This window comes from Polypterus senegalus, chromosome 3 (assembly GCF_016835505.1).
Source record: "Polypterus senegalus isolate Bchr_013 chromosome 3, ASM1683550v1, whole genome shotgun sequence".
Lineage (NCBI taxonomy): Eukaryota > Metazoa > Chordata > Cladistia > Polypteriformes > Polypteridae > Polypterus > Polypterus senegalus.
Genome location: NC_053156.1, coordinates 161,804,096 through 161,823,391, shown reverse-complemented (window position 1 = coordinate 161,823,391; position 19,296 = coordinate 161,804,096). Strand labels below are relative to the sequence as shown.

The 19,296-nt window shown below is 37.5% G+C and overlaps 1 protein-coding gene across 1 annotated transcript; it reads right to left on the bottom strand.

Moving 5' to 3' along the window:
* Positions 1-11,952: 11,952 nt before the first annotated feature.
* Positions 11,953-14,943, bottom strand: LOC120526615 (WD repeat-containing protein on Y chromosome-like). The gene has a single exon (XM_039749778.1). It carries the CDS (start codon positions 14,941-14,943, stop codon positions 11,953-11,955), a length of 2,991 nt encoding a protein of 996 aa, XP_039605712.1.
* Between the last annotated feature and the right edge of the window lie 4,353 nt (positions 14,944-19,296).

Sequence of the window (19,296 nt, the reverse complement as noted above, 5' to 3'; positions counted from 1 at the left end):
AATCTATTGTATTGCTTGGCTTGTGAGAAATTGTGCTCAAATGCAAAATCAGAAGAATGTTAGTATTAAGGGATGAATTAACCATTTTAGCTAGTGACATTTTGTTTGGACTAACTTTATTCCAAAATGAAGACAATGAAATAAAGGACTCTGAGCCTGTCTAGATTTATAGATCTCTTTTTAAACAATAAAGACAGAGTAACAGCAACAGAAGTTAATGGTGCTTGTCATTAGCTAAGTGATCACAAAGGGGTAAAATTTGAGATGATCTTTGAAAACATACAAATATACAGCAAAATGAAGATTTCTAACTTAAGTAAAGCAGACTTTATGTAGATGTGGAAGTATCTATAAATCATCAAATGGGAAAGCAAAAACTCAGTAACTACAAATAACAGTTGGTATCACTTCATAAGATGAGAATGTTCTGTTCATGGAATGTCTGTCCTTGGACCGTTACTTTTCTGATTTATATTAATGACATTGATTCTGGCTATCCTTAGCAAACCTGTCAAATTCACAGATTACATTAAAATTGGAGGGATGGCAAGCACTGAGGAGGCAGCAAAAAAGAATTAAAATGACCCAAACAAACTTCATAACTGGGAAATACACTTGGGCAAAAGGAACGTCAATTATAAATACAAGGTGGTAGACATTGTCATACAGGAAGCAACCTCTGAAAAGGATTTAGGGGTTTATATTGACACATTTTTATTGATTTAGCAATCCACAGAAGCAATTAAAAAGGCTAATAAAATTTGGGTTATATCATAAAAATTGTTGAATGTAAGTAAGGGATGGTATGCTCAAACTATATATTGCACTAGTAAGATTGCATCTGGAGTATTGTGTGTGTTTCTTGTCACCACGCTACAGAAAAGATATAGCAGCACCTGAAGGTGTGCAGAGGAGAGCAGACAAGTGCATCCTAGGACTTAAGAACATGTCCTATTCTGACAGACTCCGAGAATTAAGCCTGTTTAGTCTTGAGCAGAGGAGACTGCATGGGGACCTAAACCTGGTATTTAAAATCCTCAAAGGCATTGATAAAGTAGATCTAGCAAAATTCTTTCAACTTAAGGGTGAATCACGTTCTCGAGGACATCAGTGGAAAATACCCTCCTGACTACCAGGAAAAAAAATATTGTCCAATCACATTTTTTTTTTAATTCTCTAATCTTTGTAGGGTAATTAGAATACTGAAAACATTTTTTTTCAAAAAAAAGTTTTTATTTTCCAGATATCATGTGTCCACAACAGTGGACATCGGAACGCCATACATGTGAAACTGAATCTTGATGGCAATCAGTTAGTGCCAAAGAAAATACAAAAAAGTCAACATAAGAATGAGTTTAACATCCATAACTGTCAATCATAACTTTTGTTTGTCAGTTTTATTTTGCTTTGTTGTGCTTATTTGGTATGATACTTCAAAAAGCAATTCCCTTCTTGGAAACACAAAGGAATACTTTGCACTTCGTGCACATCACATATGTTTTGCTCTTGCAGCCAGATCTGCGACACCTTGATGCATGTGTTTCGTCCACCATCTCTGGAAGATGGATGGCGCCATAGTGTCTCAGAGCTGCATTTGGCTGCCGTTCCACTTTTGGCGTGGGGAGTGTAGTCATCTTCGCTGTCACTTGCGATTCCTGCTTGAGCCCGGGTAATCAACTCCTCACCAAGGAGCAGTTTGAAGTCAAGGAACTTCAGTGGTTTCTTCCCCAGAAACTGGCAGTCACTCTTATACTGAAGCCACGAGTTGGTGATTGCCAAGTCAAAAAAGTGGAATACTGCAGCACACTGTCCATTTCCGAGGGCGAGAGGCCATCCTGTAGAAACTCAACATTCAGTCAACCAAGTCCACACCACCCATGTTGGTGTTGTACTCAGCAATTGCCAGTGGCCTTGACACCTGGACAAACCTTTGTCTTTCTTGGACCATCTTCTGCGTGTGTCCTGAGGTTCAATGCCATAGGCAGAGGATGCCATGACAACTGGCTTGTTGTCCAACCACTTTATGACAGCAAGTTCAGGAGGGTTTCGTCTAACTACCATCTCTGATGTCCCTCTTCCTTTCTTTTTGAAGGGCTTATCCCTATGATCTTGCACTCCTTTGGAACCCTGTTATTCATGAGGGTTCCAGTTCCTGTCAGCCCTTTTGTCATCAGGGTGTCGAGGAGGTTGACCGTTGTAAAGAACCTGTCAAAGAACAGGTGGGTTCCTTGGGAACAGACTCTGCCAAATGAAGAACAGCTTGTTCTCCAATGCCTTTTCCTCCTGTATCTCTGAAAGTAGTCTTGCCTTGGTAGACTACAAAATCCAAGACCAGACCATTTGGTGCAGCCAAGACAAACACCTTCAGTCCAGTTGGGTATGGTTTGCCCGGTACATACTGGCGCACTGGGCAGCGACCAGTAAATGGAACCATTTGCTCATCAATGCACAATTTTCCTGTTCTAGGCAGATTTAGACATCCTTGCCTTACTTTGGTCAAGAGGGGCCTGATTCTCCACAAGAGATCACTTCTTTTTTCATCGTCTGGAACATCAAGGTCGTTGACGATCTTAATGGAATTTCTCAGCTTGTAAAACCGATTTCTGGTCATGGATTCAGAACAAAGTGGAGGAAATAACTACAAATGTCCACTACAGAGGACATTTTTTTAACACTTAAATACTACACTAAAATACAGTTAAAATTATTCAGACAATGTTTAAATGTGTTGTTAAAAGACTTACATTAAATATGCCACCAACATTTCAAGCCAGAATTTGCTCAATAAAAAGTACAATGCACTTACTTTTCCTCTTCCCATAAAATGTGCCTGCAGTGATGGACGCCATTTTCCTTAATGAAAAGAGAAAGGTACCAAAGCCCCACCCCTTCACATTTGGCATCATTGAAAAGCCCTAAATGTCCTCAGTAGATGGCAAAAGGAGTTAATTCAGTAGTATGCAGTGGGTTGGAGATATTCAGGTTTACATATGTCCTCCAGAGAGGACAAATTTGAACTACTGGTAGTCAGGAGGTTAAGGGGAAGTGCATTTAAAACTGAAGCCAGGAAGCACTTGTTTACGCAAAGATTTGTGGGCCTCTGGAGCAAACTACCTCACCATGAAGTTGAACCAGCAACCCTGACATCCATTGAGAAATATCTGGATGAGATATTGAGATAGTTTAGCTATTAGCTAAACAAACTAGCTTGATGGACTGAATGGTCTCCTCTTGTTTGTCAAATTTCTTATGTTCTTAAGCTTGTAAATTTTAGATATACTTCTAAAAAATCACAATGAAAATGTCCCAAATGAAACTATGCTAATCAAACTGTTGTGAAAGCTAAGACCAGCACTGCTACAGCTGAGTTGGTGGCTTCTCCCTCAGAGAAGTGGAGGGTGTACTGTGGATTCAGAAAGTACAGTATTCTGACTCCTTCACTTTCTGTACACTTTATTGTTTTGTAGATTCCATTTTAAATTGATAAATTTGCAATTTTTGCCCATCAATCTACACTTAATAACTCATCATGACAGAGTCAAAATATGTTTTCAGAAAACAACTTTATTAAACTTCAAAAACTAAAATCACTCATTCATAGAAGTATTAAGATTTTTTCCCGTGGCACTCCAAATTGTGGTCAGGTGCATCCTGTTTATTTTAATTACTCTTCAAGATGCATCTAGAACTTGATTGGAGCCAACCTGTGGTAAATTGACCTGATTAGACATCATTTATAAAGGGACATGTTTTAAATGTGTATATAAGGTCCCACAATTCATGCTGCATGTCAGAGCAAAAACCAAGCTATGAACTCCAAACTACTCTCTTTAGTCTTCCATGATCAAGTTGTGGTGAGGCATAGATCAGGGAAAAGGTATAGTGATGGGTGGAACGAAGCCTCACAAAGCACTGAAACATTTAAAGCCATTATGTCGGAAATCATGTTGGAACTTTGAATCATTTGACACTTACCTGTTAATGACATCTCTTGACCATTTGCATTAATGTTACACAGACTCAAAACAAAGTTCAATTGATGTCAGTTAAACTTTTCTTTAATTATTCGCTGCTACACATTGGTAGTGAAAAGGAGGGTTCATCAGCGGCTTCCAGTTTCTGATGCCTAAAAATATATAACTAACAACAACAGGCAGAAAGTACTATATTTCAAACAAGACTTTTAATAAAACAAAATAATATGCCTCAATCATGGAGCCCTGTCTCTTTTAATAAATATTCCCCTTTTACATTGTATCATTATTATTGCTTCTGTTATATTAGTATTATTGTTAACCCCCATCTTTTCTTGAGATCGCTTTTAGGATTCCACAGCCACAATGTTGTAGGTTTTAAAATAAAAACATTGAAAATAAGTCTCGTTGTTTCTCCTCAAATCTTTTCTTTGTTCCAACACACTTAAAATCGAGTAGACAGAAAATAAAGGCTTAACCCTCCACTTCTCCATAATATAGGCGAGCATGTTTGAGAAAGATTACATCAGGGATTACATCAGGGATCGGCTCTGAGCCCTTTCTTATTTGCAATGGTGATGGACAGGCTGACAGACGAGATTAGACAGGAGTCCCCGTGGACTATGATGTTTGCTGATGACATTGTGGTCTGTAGCGATAGCAGGGTGCAGGTTGAGGAGACCCTGGAGAGGTGGAGATGTGCTCTGGAGAGGAGAGGAATGAAGGTCAGTAGGAACAAGACAGAATACAAGTGTGTGAATGAGGGGAAGGTCAGTGGAAAAGTGAGGATGCAAAGAGTAGAGTTGGAGAAGGTGGATGAATTTAAATACTTGGGATCAACAGTACAGAGTAATGGGGATTGTGGAAGAGAGGTGAAAAAGAGAGTGCAGGCAGGGTGGAATGGGTGGAGAAGAGTGTCAGGAGTGATTTGTGCAAGAGTGAAAGAGAAGGTCTACAGGATGGTAGTAAGACCAGCTATGTTATATGGATTGGAGACGGTGGCACTGACCAGAAAGCAAGAGACAGAGCTGGAGGTGGCAGAGTTAAAGATGCTAAGATTTGCATTCAGTGTGGCGAGGATGGATAGGATTAGAAATGAGTACATTAGAGGGACAGTTGGAAGACAAAGAAAGAGAGGCAAGATTGCGTTGGTTTGGACATGTGCAGAGGAGAGATGCTAAGGATAGAGCTTCCAGGCAAGAGAAAAAGAGGAAGGCCTAAGAGAAGGTTTATGGATGTGGTGAGAGAGGACATGCAGGTGATGGGTGTAACAGAACTAGATACAGAGGACAGAAAGATATGGAAGAAGATGATCTGCTGTGGCAACCCCTAACGGGAGCAGCTGAAAGAAGATGATGATGATGTTTGAGAAAGAAGACAAAATCCTTAAATTAACATACATTGTTATTCCATCCAGTAATGCAATATTTAATTTATTAATACTTTATACTGGTAATATTTTGTTGGGCTCAAAATTAACAAGATTGCTACAAAGAATAGGCATCATCACAAGAATATCTGTCACAATTGATGAGTATGCCATTCTAGGGCTCAACTAACTAAGATGGTTGCTTTTTGTACGGTTCAGGTCTTATTAGAGTCACCTAAATACAATGACTAAATTGTGGTAGGCAGCTCATGTATTTACCACAATCCCTCTTCTCCTCTATTCATTGCCACTTGACATCTAAAAATCCAGCCATTGAAAAGAATGATAACAAACCCACTGTGGTAGATCACGCTGGATTCACTCTTCCACACCAAAAATTCAAACCTAACCATCTGGAGCACGTTAGAGAGGCTGAAAGACACGGCACAGATGAGTCACCACAACACTGTCACAAACACAGGACACTCCAGTGAGCACTGTTAGAATTCAGTGATCTGCAGTTTGTAGTTGATATCTGCCGTACATGTAAAGTGTACTGTGAAAAAAAAGTACGTGCTTCATAGCTAATTACAACAGTCAACTGTAAACCTTAACAGTATTCTTCAAATCCAATACGAATACTGTCAGGTATTGTAGTTCAGCATTTCTCCCTTAATTTTACATATGCAACACCAAGCAGTTAGACAGAATACCGCAACAGGCCAAAGAGAAAGGTACATTTTTATTTAGCATTATTTAAATAGAAAGTGCCATAAAGCAAAAGCAAAATAATGTGTGAAAACCATACCACCTGGTACTGCTAGATGTTCAGTCTTTCCTGGCGGCCCATTTCTTGCATTGCTTGCAGTTATGCAGAGCATTTCTGGATTCACTTCCCACTTCCAGTTTCTCTTTTATCAGCTTTTTTACTGAGATAAAAAAAGGCTAATATGCTTCTGCCGTTACAGTCAGGAGGTCATACTGAGGTGTGTTTGTGTAAATTAGGAGTAGGGATAATAAGAGGCGCTCTTGTGCCATCATCCAAAGTTCATAAAACTAAAATCATGTTGCCAAAATTGGTTGCTTTAGCTCACACCTCTGATATCATAAATTCTAGCCAAAACATGTAAAGTTTATATAAGCGGAGTGGTGGCTCTGAGGCTAGGGATCTGCACTGGCTATCGGAAGGTTGCCCGTTTGAATCCCGTGAATGCCAAAAGGGACTGTGCTCTTTTGGGCCCTTGAGCAAAGCCCTTAACCTGCAATTGCTGAGCACTTTGAGTAGTGAGAAAAGCGCTATATACAGTAAATGCAAATAATAATTATTATTATTATAATTTACAAACAGATTTTGAAATAGCAGTTATCAGCTAGAACGTGCATAGCCATATCTTAGACTCACTGTATGGCAAAGCTAACTACTGAAAGTAATAATCAAACAGGTAATTCTTAAGCAAACTCCAGAACATTAGTAGACCAAGTATAATTTCACTAATCAAGTAAAATGACTAGCTGCTTTAACATAAAAATAAAGCACCTCAGCAAAAAAAACAAATCTTAAAATCTTTATAAAGGTTTACTTTTTACATATTGATTTTTTAAAGGAGGCTAGATTTCCATTGTATTTGATTTATTAATGTGAATTTATATCAAAATATTGTTTGATCTCCCTGTAGTTCCAGAGTGTAGGTCTTCTTACTCTTCAGAGATGTATGCTCAAGAGTTCATTATTAAATACTTCAACATCATTCCTAAAAGATAAAACATGCATTTTAATGTTACCTGTTATAATATTAATGTCAAAAAGAACAATTATCACCTAGAAATGTCCATAAGTATTCATCTTAAGAAATATTTCTACACATTACTAAAACTAGCCACAACAATATGTTCACCTGTGAAAACTTTTATGTAAACACAGAAAGCGCTCTTTTAATAAAGTGGCCTCCTATGCATTATGTTTACTGCCAGAAAAACAAGTCAGAAATGTTGAATTTCTTTCAACAAGAAAAACTGTTTTTACTTGTAAAAGAAACATGTAAATACCAACACGTAAAGATAAATGCAGTAGCAAAGTTATGCCTAGTGTCCACTATTTTACTGATGCAGGTTTAATACACATCTTTCATGTAATATGTTTTGAAACAACTTACCAAAGTACAGCCTGATATTGCAAACAGGACAGTAGAAGCCTGTTCTTTGTACACTTTCCTTATATTTTTTTTTCTGTTACTTGAGCATGAGAGACTAGAATGACAGTGCCTGATCCACATGACTGATGCGTCCCTTGTGTTATTGCAGGCTACCACAGAGCAAGACCTAGTGACTTTCACGTTTCCTGTAACATGAACAACAGTTGCTGTAGTATGAATAGTGAACAGGAGGCTACTATCTTTTCTGTCTTTCTACTTGATTTCAATCATTTTGCCTTTTGGCTACCAAATACACCACACATATCAAACCAGTTCAGTCATACAGTACCATATGCATCCATTTCACTATCCATGTCAACGTGTGGTGACCAATTCCCATTGTCATGAGTATTGTTTGATTCAACTAATTGTTCAGTTTTATGTTGGATTCAACTAATTGTTCAGTTTCAGTTTTATCTAAAACTAACTTTATAGCTTTTGTTTGCATGCCATTGTGTTCTGGGTGAAAGCTCCACCCCACTCATGAATATTGGCAAGTTAACTTAGAGTGGCAAAATATTTGTGTTTTTTTTTTTGCAGCATAATGTTATTTTATTCAGCAGAATACTGTCCCAAGAGTTATTCAGATTAATCAATCTAAAATGGATCAAAATATGTCACCCCAAGTATTTCTCGGGTTTACCCCTAATTGCATGGAATTCCAAGGCTGATTCAAGCCTGGTGTTAATCCCAAAGAGGTTAAAAAATATTAACCAGATCCAGTGCATTATTATCATGATTTGGCAAACCTTGATAAACAGAATGTTTAGCCAAATAACAACTGGTGTATTGGAGATTATATTATAACCAGTAACGTACTGCGATAGCGTGCAGTGAATACACTTGACTTGAGCATTCATATTTTTCATACTCTTTCTCTGTCTCTGTTTAGCATTCATTTGCTCAGAGGCTGATGCACTTACTGCTTCTAGAGCAGCTCTTCTTTTCTCCACCCTAGCATCCGCATTAAATAAGTTAGTTTTTGTGTTGCAATTACTTAGTACATTTTCTTTAATTTTTTACTTAAGCTGTCACTTAAGTCTTCAATCTGCCTCAAGAATGATTAGCGAAGGTGGTAGGGAATGTGAACGGCACCCATACGCATGCACCACACGGCCACCCTGCTGCAAGCAGCTGAGAGTTGATTCTATAATAAAATAAAATAAAAATAAAAAGAGTAATAAAATCATCACCCGAAAGCGGATAGTAGAGGTTACATAGTATATGTGTACCAAATTTCAAGTCAATAGGTGAAAAGGTTTGCGAGCTACAGGTGATTTAAAATCCTGGACAGACAAACAAACAGCCACGGTAGCATATTATATAAGAAGATTGCTAAAAAATAAGAAAGCAATGTTCTTTTCTTAACAATATAGTAAGTGCTCCTTTAATCTAATATTCACTGTGTCATTAAACATTCAGCAGCTAATCATCAAACTTGTCAAGACATAATACACAATAACATTTGCTTACGGAGGTTCCTGTCAACTGTCCTTATTCACTGATTCACTCTGATAACATCACCATCACTGCAGTCAATGGGGGAAGAAGCGTTTCAGGTTTAAGACAACTCCTGTAGCTTAGCATGCTCATTTTTGAGTGTGATTTGATTGATGGTCTTTGCCTACATAGTTTTGTAAAATAGAAAAATACGTATTTGAATAGCAATGTACAATATTGTATAATAATCTGTGATGGTATATCTGACTAACAATGCAATATATATATATATATAGATCAAGTTCAAATTTAATTTTATCATATGTTTCTTGCACATTTATTTTTTTATGATAAATAGAATGAATAGATAATCTCTCAACTGTAATGCCAAAGACTTTGACACAATTGTGGCTTACTGATTTTGTTATGAAAATGAACAGTCTTGAATATCATAGAAGAAATCTTAATGTTAATAAAGGCTGTAGTGGAGCTATTCTTTTTAAGGCCAGGGAGAGACCATGCCACTCTGGCCCTTACCATATTCAAAATTTCATAGATTAAAAGATTGTTTTAAATATTGTATTACTTTTAGATAGATTTTTTCTGGAAAGTCTCATTTTTGTCACATTTTACATATATCTACTTCCAGCTAGAACTTGCAAACTTTCAGATATTTTTGATCGGTTGATCGGAAATATGGCTCCTATCACCATAAATATTGCATCAAACCTAAATGAAAACATTCATTTATTTTAGGAAACTGATTACAACCAAATAAAATAATGTAAAAAGACATTTTGAGAGTCCAGGTATAAGTGAGCATGAGAGTGAATGTGAGATGTACTTATTGGTGAACTGTTGAAGGTTTCTGCGTAATGGTTCTTTGAGAAAACTGATACTCTTCTCATCCTTTAACTGAGCAAAGTAGCCTCAAAAAATTGATTGACAGATATTTAGTCACCTGCAGGTGACTGTGAAGAGCCCATCCATTACACTGAATAGGAGAAATAGTGCACTATTGGGCTCCCTCATATGCTGGGACTGTTAAAGGTTGCCACCCTGCATGCTTTTCTGATGTGTGAGAACATTGGAGTACCAAAAAAGGTCTCATCATGTTTGTTCAACTTCTTATGTTTCCATTGAAATAGGGAGTTTTGTGCCAGTTCCACAAACATAGTGTAGTGTCTGGTCTAGGAACTGATTCTTTGTAACTGCAACAGTGAGGCAAATGAGATAACCCCTTCACCACTGCCCAAATATGCTAGGTGTATTAAACTTAAATGCATAAAGTAATGACTTTAGATTTATCCAAGCCCTCTAACCCAATACTCAAGTAGTTGAAATAAACTGAAAATCGAAGTTAAAGTATACTGATAAGCATTAGCTCCACTGAAAATTAAGGTATTCTGAAATTTAAGAAGAACTTCTACTTATATCATTTCCTAGTTGTCAAGGATCTTTAATAAATTTGAGAGCAGTATGTCAAAAATAATACATTGTTAGTGTGATGGGTTAGTTAGAGTGCTAAGGGCACCAGGAAGAGAACATCTGTATAAGATAGGAACAGGACACATCAGGACAGTAAACCTGAGGGTAAACCCACACAGATAGTATGGAAGGAAGTAAATACATTACTGTATAAGAAGTCTTGATGGGGAAGCACATTAAAGACTGAAGTCAGGAAACACTTCCTTACACAAAGAGTTGAAGGAATCTGGAGCAAACTACCTAGCCATGAAGTTGAAGCAGAAACCTTGACATCCTTTGAGAAGTATCTGGATGAGATATAGAGACAGCTTAGCTATTAGCTAAACAAACATGCTTGATGGATTGAATGATCACCTTTTGTTTTTCAGATTTTTAATGTCCTTACCATGGAGCCCTACATGCATACTGGTGACTCCAAGGAGGCAATAGTCAGAGGTTCTTTTGAAGGGAAGAAAGGGAGAGAAAATTGACCTGCGAGGAATACAGTAGAAAGTGATGACCAAGCAGGTAACAGGGATGTCTGATGCACCTCAGAATCTGCTGAATGAGATCAGTACCCCCAGTCAATACAGGAAAGCATGTGGTCCCAACCTCACAGTGAGACCACGGTGGTGGCCCAGGAGGACATGGCCATGGCCCATTTATTTTTTTCCATTCCATCAGGTGATAGAATATGATCACTGAGTGAAAGACGTGGCAATATGTTGGCCTTTTAAACTACATAGCCCTTTGAAAGCTTTTGAAATTTCAGGAGGACAGAGCTTTCATGGCTCTCCAGTTGCACAATAGCTTAGTAGATTTTATATGCTTGTCCCTGATCCTAGAAACAATTTTATCCCTAGCCAAAGTCTACAATTGAGAGGTGACAAAAACAACAGTTCAACAACAATTGTATGAAATCAAAATTAAAAGTGGAGTGACTAGTGTGATACGTTTTGGTGGATAAGTGAATAAGTCACGCCATCTGAAAGCCAGAGTTCCAGACTAAACAGAAAGACCCAGTGAGAGGAAGGAGTTTGTGTTTCTTTTTTTTTCAAGTGTACTTTGTGTTTCTGTTTGCTCAGTCCCCCTTGTGCTTGTTTTTTGCATAAACATATATTTTTATATATTTTCAATATCTTTTGGTTGTTTGGGATTAAAGAGTACCCACAAGAGCATCTTCTATGGTTATAGTTGGGATTAAACTCCACAAAGTTAAAAACTTATATGCTACTCTGTTCAGCCTCAACCTGTGATCCAAATACAATAATTTATATTTCAATAATGTATTACCTTTTGATCTACACAGTAAATTTGTAATAGTTTTTCCAGTTACTTTTAACAGTGGAAAGTGCTTGTTTAGCCACAATGCATCTATAGAGTTTGCTTACATGGTTGAACCATTAGAAATCCTCTTCTCCCATATGTAACAGGTCCACTTAGGTTAGATATGAAATCAGCATTTCTTTGTTAAATCTTCCATCTCTGTTCCTTTGATCCACCAAATGTTTTATGTAGAATTCCTGTCTTCCTCAGAGGCAATGCGAGCAATCTCTTGAAAATGAGAAGCTAGACTATCTGTGCCATGCAGCATTTCTTGGAAATCTGTCAATAACTCATATCTCCAATATGGATTGAGGCCTTCATTTAATACTTTTAGAGTCTGATATGAAGCAGATCTTTGCAAATCAGAAGGCATTTTTGCGATATGATCTGGAAGACCAACATTCCACAGATCTTGGCCAAAAGTACCTATGTATGTGCCTGAGAGCCTCCATAAACGAACATTGCAGTCTAAACTTGCTGTGATTATGATCTGAAGCTTGTCAATATATTCAAGGTGGACTACACCATTCAAGTGAGGTCTCCAGGAGCTCAGAAGGTCAGGTGGGCCTGTAACAACATTGAATCCATCACGAAACAGTTCTTCAGGCTTAGTTCTGGTCATTTTTCCCCTGAGTCTACAGTGCTTAGGAATCAGATCCTGAAGCTTCACTGCAGTTACGGGGTTCCTAGCACTGGAATCTTCGTCTGTGTCTTTACTGCCATGGCAGAAATTCTCTATGTCCCAAATTCTAAGATACCCATTTGTATCACCCGTGAGAAGTATTTGGTCATTTTTATCCGTGACCATTGTGCTAATGAATGTCTCTTTAGAACTCACCGCTTGAAACTTTCCTAACAGGCCCCCATCAGGGCTGACGGACCAAGCATATATATGGCCATACCCAGAACTGGTAAGAACGATGGCAGTGTCTGAACTCTGTTTCCGTGAGCGCAAACAATGAACTTTATGCACAGGCAATTTGGGCTGGTCTAGCTTTTCGTCATTGGTATTCAAGTGATCTTTTGTCATTTGCTGAGACCAGGAGGGGTTGGTGTCAGTTATGATCTTATTTGACTTTTTGTCCAATATGCTGCTTACTGGTTTAGAATAATAGTTTTCATCATCTTTCCTGCTATGTTTTTCCTGACTTTTAAAAGAACTTGCTTTCATCAATGGCTTATGCTTAGGTAATTGTTTCTTTTTGAGATTAGAAGTCAAGGGAAGTTGCTCCACTGTGTCAAAGACCCTGACTGGAGCAAGAGTTTCAAGGCTCTGTTCAGCATTAAGTCTACAAAAGGCCTGACCTGCACTAATATGCCAGGCAATGATATCCCCACTATAGGAGGCAGTGACCAACAGTTGGTCATCATATGTATTCATAGCCCAGATATTGTCAGAGTTGTAGCATTTCCACTGTTTGCAATCCATTGCTTCATTTTTTTTAGCATCCAAATACCAGAAGACTCGATTACACCATCCTGAGACATAAATCCTGCAATTAATATATAATATTCCTGTTACCATTGCACCTTCAATGTTGGGCAATTCAGCAAGACAAGAACCATTCATGAAATTCCACAGTCTGAGAGTTCCATCTTTGCAGCCAGTGATTAAACGTCTCTTGGGCCCATCAAATGCCATGGCTGTGATCTCCTGTCTCTTTCCCAATGTGATCATGAATTTCACCGCTTTTTTACCTGTCATTAGATCCCATACAGTGACCATGCCACCACGGCATCCACTCACAACCTGCTTAAAAGAAGAGTTGTACAAAGCTGTACATAACGGATACTCATGTGAGGTTTTTTCACCTTCTTTGATTTTTGCCATACTAAACAAAATGCCAATGTCCATGCCTGTAAAGGCAAGAACTTTAGTGTCATCATCATAGTGAATGGCAAAGAGTGGCACGTTAACTAAAGATATACGAAAATTCTGAATACAAACTGCTGTTAAAAGATTCCAGACACGCAAGTCATTGTCTCTTGAAATGCTTATGGCCTTGAAACCTTCAGTATCAACTGCAATATGATCAACAGGGCATTGGTGACCTTCCATCTGGGACATACTATTGCTAGAAATATGGGGATTCCATTTCCTCACTATACAATCGAATCCTCCTGTTATTAGGCACTTGCATTTGGTTGAGTAATCGAAACAAAGTATTCCTCTTTTGGAATAAAATCCTGTTGTTTCAACTTTATTTCTGCAAGAATAAGGTAGTTTTGAAATGGCCATGCCAGTGTCATCCAAAGAAGAACAAGAAACAACTGCATGGAGGTCTGAAATATACCTGATCTGCTTGCACATGTTTTCATGAACTGCTGATATTTTATAACAGAGGTGGTTCATTGACTTATTTCTAAGTAGGTCACGAACTAAAATTTTTCCTTTACCTCCTGATTTTGAAGGACATTTTAAACTGAAAATGCCATAGAGATAGACATCTAAAGAAACAAACACCAAGACACAACCTTTGCTGTCCCCACAGCAGAACACTCCTTTCTGGCCATCTGACCAGTAGTGCATAGCAAGTACACAATTATCTAGTCCACCTAAGGAAAAAACTTTTTTACACTCATGAGACAGAAGATCAAAAAATTCAACATCCCGATATGTAGAACAGACTGCTATCATATGCAATTCAAACAACCAAGTCATGTCTATCACTAACTTTTGATTAGTGTGAAAGTCTTCTTTCTGGTAAATGTTAATAGTGCAGAGCAGTTTAAATTCATCATTCCACTTTTTGAGTATACCATCTCGGGTAATTGAGAGGTATTCTCCAAGCTTTATTCTGGATTCAATGACATCACTTAGATAATTCTGGGGAATACGTCGGAACAAAAGTCTCACAATAGGCTCACAATAATTAGTGTAAACAACTTCCATTGGCTTAGGAAAATAGTGCTTCTGAATATACTTTTCTAAACACTCTCTTTCTCTATACTCCTCCACCATGTAATCAAGATACTTGTGCCAGTCAACTGTGCCATCACAATTTATATCCAGTTTCATGAACAGCATATCAATTTCATCATTACCAATATCTTCTCTAATACTTTTAACAGCTTGCCTAAATTGATTCATATTTAAGCTTCCACCTCCTTCATTAAACATATTCTCAATCTTCTGGAGATCCTCTTTATAGGTCAAATCTCCTAGAATTTCCATAATTACTAATTGAAAAATCAGAGAAGCTGGTGGTATTACTCCACAAACCCAACAAACTGAAATGAAACAGACATGGAGAGTGACTCATAATAGACTGTAAAATACTTATTTATGCAAATCTCATGAGAAAAGAGCCCCGCCCACATTCAGAGGCAAGAGGAAGAGCAGCCAATCAATTGTTCTTAATTGTGTGTGTGTTTTTTTTTATTTCATTCATTTCAGTTCTATGTATAAGCATTGCCATACTAAACCAATAAGTCCAACTGGGAGATTGGTATTGATTTTGGCATCAGCACAAATTGAAATGAATTAAAATAAATAACTTAATTTATTGATTTTTCAAAGATTTTTTCCTCCCACTGCCACATTCCAATGACCAATCTCGCCACGTCATCTCTACTACCTTAACAACTCCTTCAACATCAGCTGGAATAGACAGTGACAAGTCCACCTCTGACAATCGGTATGGGCTGTGAAGACAAAGTAAGGAGACAACTGAGGAAGATACACACAGGAAAAGCTGTGGGTCCAGATGGAGTCAGTCCTTGAGTTGTTTAGGCATGTGCTGACCAACTTTGTGGTATCTATGCTCTGTCACCTGTTCAGTCTATCCCTAATATGCAGTTGGATGAGCCTGTGGTTTCCTGGATAATGGACTGTCCTTTGGGCAGACCATAATTTGTAAGATAAAATCATGGGGCACCCATAAAAAAATTTTTAATTCAATTAAAATGCATAGATTCGCTAAAGTGAAATTTCTAACCAGCTTAACTATGGAAAGAAATGACACATCATTTAAAAGTTGATTAAAGTATGTACAAAAACCTTGACTTGGGTGGAAAGGTGATTTGACAGAAATGACATTAGCGACAGACAAACCTACAATCTTAAAGTAAAATGTAACATTCATTCATGTTCATATTTCATTTCAGAAAATCCTAACCATGTTAAAACCTTACATGTGTGAAGTACTGGAAATGTGCGTTTGTCTATTGGAAAATCAAACCTTCAATCTTAGAAATGCCCAACACTTTATCCACTGCACCAATATCATCAAATCACTGAAAACAGTATTTTGCACAATATATATATTAACGATGAAAAATTGGTAAAATAAAAAAAAAAATTTGATTGAACGTCCAACACACTAACAACTTGACCAATGCTGCTTAATTATCATGTTGAAGTAATCTGACAAAAGTTCATTAGCAATTAATCAAAAAGATTTTTCTTTTTAAGTAATTTGTCTACATTGGTCTTGAACCTTTGACTATTTGATTTAAAGTCCAACATGCTAACCACTTCACCAACACCACTAATTTTTCATATACAGGGCGGTCCAGATCTAAATATGCAAATCCAGATCGTCTGGATGACTTTGATTTATGCAGGAACGATTTCACTTCGGCGCAAAGACGATTCTTCATGTCGTCAGTTTGCACACTTCTCAATGGTCCGGGATATTTCAGGTGATTTTCTATGTAATAAGTTATAGCGTAATGAAAATTGCATGATTAGATCTGGACCACCCTATATATATGTGTTAAATAAAATCACTATATATACAGTATGTGTATTCACTAAAAGTATAAGGAAATGAGAAATGTAAATTTGAGTTAATTAACATACAGATCCCAGGTCAAAACTAATGAAATAGTGTTTTGTCACCGGAGATTAACATGCATGCAAAGTTTAAAGGAAATTGGTTTGGTAAAAGTGGGTAATAAAATTGATTTGAAAATGTGACCCAGATAAACAGGGAGGGCAAGTTGAATAAAATTGTATAAAAACAGAATCATGTAAAAAAAGACGTCTAGATTATGTTCAGCATGCAGCCTAATTATGGTTTGTTCAGTCATTCATGGCACAAATCAAATCTTTTCAGAGAAGTGTGAACAGCTAAAACTTTCACATCAGATTAAGACTTCTTTCATATTGTGGTCAGTCAGTCATCTTCCAACCCGCTATATCCTAACACAGGGTCACAGGGGTCTGTTGGAGCCAATCCCAGCCGGCACAGGGCGCAAGGCAGGAATCAATCCTGGGCAGGGCGCCAGCCCACCGCAGGGCATATGCACACCCACACACCAAGCACACACTAGGGACAATTTAGGATCGCCAATGCACCTAACCTGCTTATCTTTTGACTGTGGGAGAAACCAGAGCACCTGGAGAAAACCCATGCAGACACGGGGATAACATGCAAACTCCAAGCAGGGAGGAACCTGGAAGCAAACCCAGGTCTCCAAACTGCGAAGCAGCAGCACTACCACTGTGCCATCATGCCGCCCTCATATTGTGGTACTATATCTAATACAGGCACATATAAATTGAATGTGACCTGCTTTTAAATGCTTGAATCAGAATGGAAATCTACACTCCCCAACTAATTTTACATGATTGCTGATGCTAGCTTTGTCATATCTCAGCAATGAGAACAAAACTGGAGGATAGTACAAACTCAGTGTGCCAATGGAAAGAAAGTGAGGTGGCAAACTTAAAAGCGTTTAGGACAACTGCCACCAGCCTATATGGCCCAGTTGCTCCCAGTTCTGTAATAGAAATGATGAGTTTTTCCGGCCAGATAATCTTGCATATAAGCATTGACACGAGTAATCAATCCCCCTAAATGTTCTGAAATTGTCAAACTACTATTTTGCGTTAAAACATTCTCCCCCACCCAAATACTCATTCCTCTTTCATGTTCACAGGTTTCTACATGCAGGTATGGCAGTAATAACTGTGATAAAAATATCAGATTTGATCTTTAATTTTCTATTTCTCTTCCTAGCCACCATGAGATTAATTTGTTCTGTATCCTGAAAATCATGTTAATGAGGTCAGTAGACAGCATAGTATTGGTGCTCATGGTGGTCTAGTACATTGCATGTGTGTGACAGATATTCATTTTTTTTATTTTGTGCACGTGGGGAACATTCAGAACTCAAATCCTACACATCACTTTTAGATTTAGGTCACTTGTAATGTTAATTTGAACAGTCAAACAAAATATGAGCTAAAAATTGGAAACTAGTCACTTTTAGCTGCAGTGTGATTCTAGCTTATTAACAATGAGAATAGCTGTGCTAACTGTAAGTCATGTAAAACAATATACAGTACTGAATTAAAGAACTTTGACGTCAGTAATGTCTTATACAACAAGTGTCACTTTGACAGTATGTAAAAGAAATTAATTCATTTAATCCATTCTTTAGACTAAATCATTGTAATGTTTTTAATATTTGCCAGTTGAAGACTGTTCCTTAACCTGACCTTTCTTAGCCTATTACAACTGAAAAATGTGCTTAAAAAAATAATAATAATATGTAATTCATTAAAAGCTATCAGTTAGGCAGGAGCATAAAATTTCTCACTTTACATTTCCCATGGTCTGCTTTATTTTCAGTTAGTCAGTCTTTGTCTAACCTGCTTAGTTGTGAACAGGATCACAGGGGCACCCGGAGCCTATCCAGGCTAGCAGAGGGCACAAGTCCATCGTAGGGCAAATACACACACACACACACATCACAAACTAAGGCCAATTTAGTAGTGCCAATCCACCTAAATGTCTCCTTACTGCGAGGCAGCAGTGCTACCACTGTGCCACTGTGCTGTGCTTTATTTTCAATTAATGCTATTTGTCTTGTATACCATAGCTGTAGTATACCATTCATACTATTTTTTTATATCATTTTATGAAGCCTTGGGGCTGATATCCTTCCTTTCTTTCAAAATTCTGCATTTTTTAATAATGGCTTCATTAAATAGGATGCATTTGCAAAGTTTTTAATACTTGTTTTCAGAACTCATAAATTACCTTAACCACTTTGAGATTTCTGTTTAAATACCATAATTTAATTTTATATAATTTTAAGTATTGTAATTCAAGTTTTCAACTTGTTTTCAATAGCTAAAATATTTCATTTGGGCACAATGAAGGTGCAAGGGTTTGAAATGTGCGAACCATTTCAAATATCTAGTAGCACTGTATTTTATTTATTAAACTAGCGCGTGCCAGTCTGCACCTCTTCTAAATCCACTTCAATAAAGAAGGTTGATTACATTTTTAGCTTCAGTTAAGACTGGTAGACCAGTTACTGCCTCCTTTCTCCATTCACCTAAGATAGGTGGGGCCACATGTCATATTGAAAAGATTAATTCAAACATTATTAATACGTCTGTTAGCCTAATGTGTGTCATTCAGGGGTTGGTTTGCATAAAGGAAGGTTTATGGTGCAGCACACATAGACATTATTTCATTTTTGATTAAATGTTTTTAGTTTAAGCAAATTTTGTTATAGTCCAAACACATTTTAATTACTCCTGGGAAGAGGATAGTGTAGACATAATAAC

Coding starts and splice junctions, on each gene's coding strand:
- LOC120526615 (XM_039749778.1), bottom strand. CDS start 14,943: ATGGAAATTCTAGGAGATTTGACCTATAAAGAGGATCTCCAGAAGATT.